Below are 10,867 nucleotides of genomic sequence, written 5' to 3'. Positions count from 1 at the left end.
GTGTTACACTTGTCCAAGCCAACTCAGTTTGAGGCTAACCCGGTTTGAGTCTGAACCTAAGTTAGGGAATAGATTCTCATCGGATAACCCCAACCCATCCATTTATTGGGACAAAGGCAATGAGAGAGCTGGATGAGAAGGCAAGATCTAGTCTGCCCAATAATTTGGAGATAGGATGTCATGCCCCGAAAATCAGTACCCGAGTAGAGAGGATCCGATTTCGAGTTCCCGGGTATGAACTTAATAAAAATGCACGTGTGTCCTCATTCAGATTCACATTCATTCCATACACAAATAATCAGAGTAATGCATTTCAACTTAGTGGATCCAAAGCGAGCTAGAGATAACAAAATCCAAAAATATAGGGCTAATATGCAAATATACAATTCCAAACGTGGTGCCTGCCCATATGAGAATTATATAAATCACAATAAATGCAATATTTATGAATCTATAAGTCTACTATGGAGCCTCAAGTGCACCACCATCTAGTCATATTCTTGAGTCATATGCATATGTCAAATACAAGCAGTCAAATGTCAACATAGTTAATAAATATCTCTAAAATTATACTCGGGACATCTTAGTCGCTAATTTCAAATCAATCAAGGATTCCCATATCCAAGCCTATGACATAAGAGCGAAGGGTCTACAAGCAACAAGGAAACCATAACGAGGGTTTCATAACCTTGACAATTTATAAAAGGCATAATCGAAGAACATCTCGATGCCCCATACCAAACACATCAGCTTATCTTTTATTTTTATTTTTAATTTCCTAGCATAACTTAGCTTAGTTTAGAGTTATTGCCTATCGTGATCATCTAAGTTCCGATTTGGTTGGTCACACCCCCCTTAATTCGTCTGGTCTAGTAGGCATATCAAGTATTGATCCCTTTTCATTTTGTTTATTAATTTAGTTGTCCCGCAAGTTGTCAATTGTAATAAACATTATTTTACAATATCTAAAGAAATAGACAACATTTTACCTTATTTAATTTGAATATGTATCTTTGTTCATTTGAAAGTTGTTTTGCACTTAAAAGTGTTAGTGAAAGAACAAATTCTTAAGTTTATACTCACATCTATTGTCATAGGGCAAAAAGAACTCATTCATAAGGATTAGCCTCCATTTCTTTCACTAATCACCTTAACGAAGCATAAGTTTGGCCACCAAGAAGACTGCATCTCTGATCCCAGGCTCTAATTTGTTTGTATCGAATAAGGGGACACCAACAATTCAATCAACCTTTGAGCAAGCAGACTTTACACGCTCGCACATCCTACTTACACACATGTGTACAAAATCTAGACACTCGGTCATATAAGTGGTCCAATTTGATTGAATTGAGTGCAACAAATGCTACCATATTAGGAGTAATCACTTCCTTTTATTTCACACCAACTCCTTAGCGCATCATTTGGGAGGATGGAAGAGCTCTTTGCATATGCGAGTTGTCACCACATTTGCCAGCATTAGATGACATTTCTCCAAGTACCAAAAGGGGGAGGAATGAGCACATAATTAAGATTGCTAACCAAGTACCCTTAAATTATCATTTTTAATCATCTTAAAACGATAGTGTCTGAGTTTTTTTAAAGTGGAAAGTAAAAGTTTTACAAATCATGTTTTAAATCTTTTAGGATCAATTTTCATTTCTGTATAAACAAATTCTAAACTCTAAAATAGACAGCTCATATCATACCTTAACATGGCAAAAGATGTGAATGAAGGTAATTAAAAAAATCACAACCTATGGCATAACCGTAGATAATGAAAGAAATGGCCCAGTGCACCCCTAATTAGTTATGTGGGCTGGATGTGCAGCCAATGTGCTACTTATTGTTTTCTCCAACAAGCAAAGTAGAAAACAATGTGCTACTTATTGTTTTCTCCAACAAGCAAAGTAGAAAACAATGTGCTACTTACTGTTTTCTCTTCCAAACATCTCCAACAAGCGGTCAACCAAACCTCACTACAAGCAAAGTAGCTTATTTTACTGTTTCACCATCCATGGTAATATTTGTTGGGTTTTTCCAAAACAAAAAACAAGAGGAAGAGGAAGAAGAAAATGATGGGCTTTTCAAATTTATAAAGAAAATAAGAATGGGCTGTAAACTATGCTAGTTATTGGTGACCATTCGTTTGTGAACGGTGATGCCTAAAGCCTCATTAAATTTCAAATTAAAGGTAAAGGGGTGCCATTAATGTTGGAAGGAAATCATTATTGAATAAGCATGACCTTGAAAAGTCATGTATATAAAAGGCATGTACCTTTTCACAAAAGGTACTCTTTAATGTCTCATGGAACTCTAAAAATAATTACTACTTGAAATAGTTGTAGAATTTTCAGGCAGGAATGCACGCTGTAAAAGTGTATTCAAAGTGTGGATTTTCAGTTTTATCCACATTACTCTGATTGTGTAGAAGAGACTAGTTGTATCCCATGGGCAAATTTGTTGTAACCCTCTTGCGAATATCACCTTGTATACTGGAGGCAGATTGTAATACACCTTGAGCTTATCCTCGAGTGAATATTTTTTTCCATCTTTCCGCTGCTAGTCTAACAATATTTTCTATTTATATTGATTCATCATCACGTCTGAGGATAAAAACAATACCTCCCTGATTGATGAGATTCAGTCCAAACTATCTAGGGTGACCTGTGAAAAAAAAATAAATAAATAAATAAATAAGAACGAAATACAGCTTGGGATGAATCATCATTGCTGTAATATTTGCCTCACTCTCGGAATGAACAAATTATTTTTTTGAAGGGAAATATGCGATCTTGCTCATCAGAATAATGTTCAGTGTGCTGATGCATATGATTTCATACATGTGGGGCCACGTCTGTGCACAGCACACCAAACAATTGATCAGATGGGCTAGCCCTCCATAAACAGTGAGACCCAAAAAATCTTCCAGATTGGAAAATTCTAGGCTGTCAATCAAAGGACTACAAATTGATGGCTAAGGAGACAATACAGCAAAGAATAGCTGACATTCAACATCCAAACAATCCAACGATCATAAGGTTGGAGAATCTTCCAGTCTGATATAGTTTGGGGAAACCCAGCAGAAGTTGATCCCCATCAGATCTTCCGTTTGGATGACCAAACATGGGCCGATGTTAATGGAATCTCAAAATTCCTCCTACCTACCTCCTTAAGACCCTTTTCAGCTTAAGATGGGATCATGAGATACACTCCCAACTTTACTACTAAAAGGCAGCCAAGACTATTATACAAAAAAACAAAAAGAAGCAAAAGTATCCACAAACATGTATATTTTTATAAACTATTAGTTCTTTCGACTGAGTCATATCAATGCAAGCATTCAACCCTTCTTCATTGATATTTTAGACCTTGGGCTGAGTCCCAGCTCCATTTTCGTACTCGGTTGCAAGAACTTGCCCATACTCGCCTTTTGGGTCGTCCTCTTCCAAGTAGTCAGCTCGGGCATTGAGTGTCAGCATTTGGCAAACCAACCAGAAGAGCGCTGCATCAAGGGCTAGAAAAGCAGCACCACCAAAAAGTCCAGTCTTGGCAGTGGGGCACCCTGTCTCAAGGTTGTGGTGGACATTCCGGACACGGTGAAGGCCTTCAGTAACGGATGCCCAGATCATCATCGCTTCAGCCAGCACAGAAACAGACCTGATCACAACATTGACAAATAAACATAGTGAAAATACATAACAATCTTAGAATGTTTCAACATTTGTTGAAATCAATGAGTAACGTTCCTCATGGTACAATGCACAGAATATAGAATGGGCTTTGAGGAAGTAATTAGATGTTTAGTGATAAGAAAAGTTTTTGCTCAGAGCCCATATGCATGATAGTTATCTTTGGAGGGGAAATTGATGTCACCACAGTAGGAAGTTCTGCTAGTGAAGATGACAATTGTAACCTTACAACTCTAAAGCCTAATACCCGATTACTACAAGTATAGACATCATCATTAACATCATTGGAGTTAGCTTCAAGAATCCTCTTTCACTGGTCGCATAAAAATAAGAATTGTCATGGTTGCCTGGTGAAAGATAAATGAATAGATAGATATAAAAGTAAGATAGCCAAATGAACTGTGGGTTGCCAATTGCTTCCACAACCTGACCCCTACCTAGTCACAAATCTTCTCCTCTCAACAACCCACATCTAGTGATCTTTATTTACCCCAAAAAAAAATTCTAATCTTTTGTATCTCTATTTCTTTCTGTACTACTATTTTTAATTAACCACTGAATTCTCCAAAAAGTTCATCAACATGGAAGTACAAACAGGGAATACAAATAAAAGTTACCAAGACAATGTCAAGTTGGTCAGCTTGAAGAATTAGATGAAAGCACTTACACTGCAATAACAAAGAACACAACCAAGGTAGTGCTCCTGAACAAAGCATCAGTTGGAACAGATTTGCCTTTGTAGGGGTAGAAAATAGAAACCAAGCCTAGAATGGTAGAAATGAAGAGAGCTACTACAGATAAGCTCCCCAAAGCAACTGTTGGATCAGACGGATATTTGCAAATTACTACATCTTTTCCATGGATTGGAGTTCCAGCAGCAGGCTGCCAAGAAAAAAAAAGGGGGACAATTAGGAAGCAAAAAAGAAAGAAAAAAGGGACAACAGTTCACAAAAGGACAAGTTACTCGAGTTCATTGATAAATGAAGAGCATTCCCTTAATAATTCAATATGCCATAACAATTCAAAACACAAATGTAGATTGAAATCCATTCACAAACAACTCATGATCAATGTGATTCTTATTTGATAGAATTCATATGCAAATGGAGAGTTCAAAAGCCCATAATATTCCTTGATAGAAGGAGAGTATAAAATTAGTATTAAGTTTACAAAATCTAAAGCTGCATAGGAAGGACCATCCCTTCTGCAATTTATAGTATGACATGGATTTATGTGGTGGACAATGAGTGACAGCATCCACTTATACAAGGGACTAAGAAAAAGATGCCTCAAGGAAGCTAACAATGATCCAAATGTTAGTAAAGAATTTTCTTCTTTGGTAAGTAAAATACTAGAAAGATTGATCCCCGTTTGGTAGACACCAAAAAATGACTTCATCTCATTTTAATTAACAGTAACTGTGTATTAAAAATATTGATCCACAATACATAATTAAGAAAGTTAAAGACTATATGGCAAGGATATTATACAGTTTTAAAGAATGCCATGCCAGAAAATTTGTTGACACAACATCTTTAACAAAATCATGGTGAAGCTTTTCTTTCTTGCCTAGTGGGAGTGCTCATACAATATTCATCAATTCAATTTATTGCGTGCTATGTTAAAAATTCTTCATACTTACAATATTTACATAATAAGACACTTCCAATAATATCTTGTACCTGTACAGAGTAGTTAGCAGATTGGATAATGCACCTTTCAAAAGATTCCTGATCTTACACTTCTACTCGTAGCTAGAAAATTGAGTAATACACCTTTCAAAAGATTTCTGATCTTTCACTTCTACTTGCTTTAGCTATACAATTTCGCATAACTCCTAAGGATGAAAATCTTCTCCACAGAGAAGAGTATAAAGGCTTTTCATAGGAGCTAAGAAGCAAAAAGAACTTCAGAAGGTATGACACATGCATGATACAAAGTTTAATAGTGCAAGTTACTAGCCATAAATAATTCTAGACAAACTTTCTTAGGGCCAGTTTGGTAGACACCTAAAAAATGAGTTCATCTCATCTTGGTTAAACGTAATATGTATTAGAAATCATCTTGATAACCAGCAATCAAGATCTCTATTCAAAATTATGATTAACTAAAATGAGATGAACTCTTATCTTTTTTCTTTTCTTTTCTTTGGGAGGTTCTACCAAGCAGGACCTCAGTAATTTAAAAAATTACCTTTTTATTTTCAGCAATTACTCCAAGAATGAAGGCCAGCGAACCAAATGTTGCCACAGCAAGAGAAATCTGCGCGGTACGGCTAACAGCCATTGCTCCAGCAAACCTTCTGCAACCACCAACATGGAAGAACTCATTGATATTAAAATGGAAGCAGCAGTTTTTCTTCTTCATCTTCTTCTTTAAGAAGAGATGGTATGACAATTGAGGTATGATTAATTTCTTATGGTCATTTAGGTTACACTTTAAGGTGAAACACCTAGCATTAAAGAAGGCACTATTGGTAATATCAAGTAAATAATATCTACTCATGCTTGTATTTGCTAAATTTTCTGCTATTTATCAAATAAAACTAAACTGATGAAGGATGGATTTCCTGATGATGGAGATTTCAGGAGGTGGGCATATAAAGCAACTAAAGAATCTTATATCGACAAATTAGAACAGAGGAAGGCGTCCTATGTACAGTGAAAAGCTAATAGATGTGATGATTATACAACTAAACTTAGATACTCTGGCCTTTATGCCACTTCTTTACCCACTGATTATAGGTCATGTTCATTAGATAGTTTAAAGCTTTTTAACTATAGAATTAGCAAGTTAAACTTTTGATAACATTCAGAATTTCCAGCATGCGAGGCCCACAGTTCAGCAATCCAAACTATTGGCTTGATTCCGCATTCTCGTTGGTTTATTGATGCCCCAGAAACCTCCTAGGTTGGACAGTCCTGACACTTGGATATTTGGCCCCACAAAGTTCAGAACCAATTGAGAAAGCCCAAAATTTGAAGGATTATGATCATCCAAGGAGGTTTGGGGGGGCACCCATAAACCACAACGATAGCCATAAGAAAAATTACTTGGATAACAGAGCTTGGGGCCCAAATGGAGGGAATCCTATTTACCAGCAAACTGGATGAATGCTGATGAGCAGGACCCCATCGTATATTCTTGAGGGATGCAAGTCCTTGCAATTAAACTATAAAAAATAATTAATTAAAAAAAAAAAAAAAAGTAAAACTATGGACACTCTGAAGCGATAGAAAAAGGTAAGAACCAGTTGCAGCGGCACTAGCAAAATACAGGCATCCCCAATTTTTGAAAATGGTATAACTAGAAGATATTCCAAATGGAAATGCAAACTCACCCACACCTACTTCCAAGCAAAGGTTGAATTGACGAAATTTTCAATACAGTTGAAGATACCATGCAGCAGTAAAGTGATTAAACATGAGATTGGTGAGAATGTAGAATTGCAACAAAAAAAGATGACATACAAATAGCCTATAAAAATAGCCAAAAAACTCGGATTTCTAACCTAAAGATACATGTATGTTATTAATTGATTAATTAATAATAGTCCACTTAGATTTCTCCAAAATAGAGAATCTTTAAGATGAATATTCAGTAACTGGCCATTCATCTCCAGACAGCATTTCATCACATGAGGAATCCAACGGCACAAACCCATCCTGCATGAGACAATCCTAGCCTTCACATCAGAGGCATGAAAACAGATGGTTATCACAAAGCAAAAAATCAATAGCAATGATCAACGATAGGTGGTATCCACAAGATGAATGATCAAGATCACTAAGCCAAGGCACCACTTGGACAGCATATGCATCTTAGGACTGACGAACAAAATTCTACAGGAAATAAAATAAAAATAAAAATAAATAAATAAATAAATAACAGATCTGCTGTGTGGTGGACAACAGATCAATGGTAGGGATTACTACTATCGATGGGACCCCCTTCGATCAGAGAATCTAAATCAGCTCTTCTTTTTGTTTTTTTTTTTCTTTTTTTGTTTTTTAATCAAACAAAGAAATCAAAATCAAAACCATCAGATTACCTTTGAGATGATGAGACGACGACTCCTCGCTCGCTTGCGGTCTCCTTACCCGTCGGCCTTGGAAGGATAGATAGATAGATATATACGCAGAGGAGTAGTAGTATGTTACTCCGGCTGAATATGATGCTTCATACGCAGGCACTCCCAACATAGCAAACGTGGCACATGTTAACTCGAATAAAACCGACTTTCTCCAATCACACTCCCAAGATCGGATTGGTTGAACGAACGTAATCTCTGATTGTAGAAGCCTCTTTTGGAAATATGGACCGTTGGATACTTTTCATTTCTGACCGTCCATTAAATCTCTGCCAATCTGATAGTCAGATAATCAAATAAGCTTAATTTTTCTTTGACAACACATCTACACTGGGTACCATAATTTGGACTGTCTACTTTTAGAAGACGTATGCCACGTATGCAATTTCTATGTAATTTGAAAGTGCCTGTGTACCATCTATTATACTCTACCAGAGTATCAAGTAAGAGGGGCAGCAGATTCATACGGGATTCTGGATCCTCTTGGAATTATCTATTTTAGGCTGGGCTTGCCTGTCTTTTGAAACTAATTAGTATTGGGTCGTTTTTGTTTTTCCTTTGACTTTTTTTTTACACTCTACTTTTAATTTTCTTTTTCCTCTTAAAATCGTAGCGACGCATCATGGCATGCTGGGAGATCCAGACCGTCCGTGTCATAGGCTTGCTGAGAATCACGTGGATTGGAGAATCTTATCCATCCAGATGAATTTAAACGGCTGATTGTTTTATTCTTAATTTTTAGTTGAGTAGCTGCCAATTGGATATTTGGAATCATTGGGTGAGTGTGATTTTATGGTTGTGGACCATCTATAGTGAGCCAAGTGTGTTAAAAGGTCGGGATTGTTGCAACTGCATGACAAGTGTGCAATGGATGAGTCACCACTATTTGGGAGTACGGACATTTGGACACCCATGATTACTACTTACAGCCACACGTATGGCATGTGTATGAACCAGCAGGCTCCGTAAGAGTATCGGAAGAACAGCGGGTCCCACCAGATTTATCTGTAGGACGCGGATTTCTTGCAAAAGCCTTTGCAGGAAGTTCCTGCGCTGGAAACCTTGGTGGGGCCAAACGTGATGTTTTTGAGAAATCCACCCCGGCCATCCGTTTTCCGAGATATTTTTAGGATGATAAGAAAAAATTGAACCGCATCCAATACTCAAGTGGACCTAAAATGTGATTATTGAAGGTACACAGTTGAAATATTTGTGGGCCACAGAAATTTTGAATCAGGCTAATATTTGTGTTTTCAGTTCATCCAAGTAGGAATGATGTTATTAACGGTATGGATGTCATGTAAACATCACTTTCTACCCCAGAAAGTTTTCAACGGTAGGAATTTTCCTACCCACCTTTTACTCTAGTGCGGCCCACTTTGAGTCTTGGATCTTTCTCAGTTTTGGTCTCAGGTACTAAAATGAGCTCAGAAAACGGATGTACGGGGTGGATTTCTTAAAAACATCACGCTGGGCCCCACCCAGTTTTCCAGCGCAGGAACTTCATGCGAAAGGCTTTCGCAGGAAATCCGCGTCCTAGCAGACTATTAATTAACGCTCTTTCCTATTTCTCACTTATATGGCTGTAACCGGTTTGGACTCCAAGGGAGTTACAATATACTCTGGCGGAGTACAAAAATTGATACGCAATCACTAAGAAATTGTGTACGTGGCAAACAATAATTTAAGTTAAACGGGATAAATTGTGGAATCCACTGTCACTAATATGTGAAAGTCCCCAAATCACATTGCTTAGACAATCCTAACCTATGATTCTTGGAAACTTATTTGTTGAAATACGACCGTTGGATACTTTTTCAATTTTAAGCGGTCCAATAAATGCCCACCATCCAATAATCAAATAATCAAGCAAGCTTAAATTTTTGATGCTATAAATCTAAGCTGGGGACCCATAATTTGTACTGTCTAATTTGAACTACTTATATTATAAATATGTAATTTAGAAGTACCTGCGTATCATCCACCACAGAATCTGTCAGAGCATCGAAGTTTTTCTCTTGGGTGACTTAAACAGAAAGTCTTCGCTGGACCATCCAACTGGCACCCATGATTACGATTTGGAGGAAAGTGGGGCCCACCCCATTTAGATCCCCCTTGGAGATGTTCTGGAGGTACATTGAATTAATGACCGTATACCTCTTCATACGGAACGTATTGACTTTGAATCCAGACATTATTCTACCGAAATTACCAAAATTCAGAACCCGGGCAATAATTTCATTAATAGGAGGGATGTGATCAACTTACCTGCCAACGTGGCCATTTTGTAGGACATCAGACTCATGAAAATAATAGGCCTCACCACCTGTCATAAAGATTAGGCCTGTTTGATAATCAGGTGGGCCACACTGTTGGAATCAATGAACAACAACCAATGGAGCAGATCAGCTTATTTTTGTGCCATGTGGCCTGCCTTTTTCATGGTATCGACTGTCTAAATAAGTGACGCTGGTAGGAAAATTCGTGTGGTTGTGTATAGGTGATCAATTATCACGTAATGAGATAATCTCAACCCTTCTTTCAAGGTAAGTGGGGTCCACACAGTAAATTACTCACAGGTGGATTCCCTCCCAGAGGTGTTCCGGAGGTAATTAATGACCGGTGCCTCTTCATTTGGAAGGTATTGACTTGTATCTGGTCCTTATTCCGACCTTATTCCTTCAGAATTAGCAAATTCAGGAATTGCATATTCGGAGGACAGAGATCAACTTTCCTGCTAACGTGGCCATTGTGTAAGACATCGGAACCACGAACATAATAAGACCCACCACCTGGCACAAAGATCCGGCATGTTTCATAATCATGTAGGCCATACTCATGGAATCAATGAAGAGAGTGTTGTTAATGTCTTATATTTGTAACTAACAGGGTATTTTGATGTCATCGACAAATGCTCAGTGCCATCGGAAAAATCTAAAAATTTCATGTTGGTTGCTAGAATTACTCTATCTTTTATAATTTCTATTTTCATAGAGCATACTCGTTACTTTGTGCCATGGTTTTTTTTCCACAAGGGTTTTTCCATGTAAAATTTGGATTGTTCTTGTTTGAACGTGGTTGCGATTGT

General features: G+C 37.4%; 1 protein-coding gene across 2 annotated transcripts; it reads right to left on the bottom strand.

Annotated features, from left to right (window-relative positions):
• Positions 1 to 3,273: 3,273 nt before the first annotated feature.
• Positions 3,274 to 7,834, bottom strand: LOC131217683 (uncharacterized). 2 transcript variants are annotated; one of them, XM_058212648.1, is made up of 4 exons: positions 7,741 to 7,834; positions 5,883 to 5,991; positions 4,357 to 4,571; positions 3,274 to 3,657 (listed from the first exon to the last, which is right to left on the bottom strand). In XM_058212648.1, the coding sequence occupies exons 2-4, from the start codon at positions 5,973 to 5,975 to the stop codon at positions 3,363 to 3,365; spliced, it is 603 nt and encodes a 200-aa protein (XP_058068631.1). In that variant the 5' UTR covers positions 5,976 to 5,991; positions 7,741 to 7,834; the 3' UTR covers positions 3,274 to 3,362. The 2 variants fall into 2 exon arrangements, with proteins under 2 accessions (XP_058068631.1, XP_058068632.1); XM_058212649.1 differs by having other exon boundaries at positions 5,883 to 5,988; positions 7,741 to 7,806.
• Between the last annotated feature and the right edge of the window lie 3,033 nt (positions 7,835 to 10,867).

This window comes from Magnolia sinica, chromosome 10, assembly GCF_029962835.1.
Source record: "Magnolia sinica isolate HGM2019 chromosome 10, MsV1, whole genome shotgun sequence".
Lineage (NCBI taxonomy): Eukaryota > Viridiplantae > Streptophyta > Magnoliopsida > Magnoliales > Magnoliaceae > Magnolia > Magnolia sinica.
Note: the sequence above shows the minus strand (reverse complement) of the source record. Positions and strands in the feature narration are given on the sequence as shown.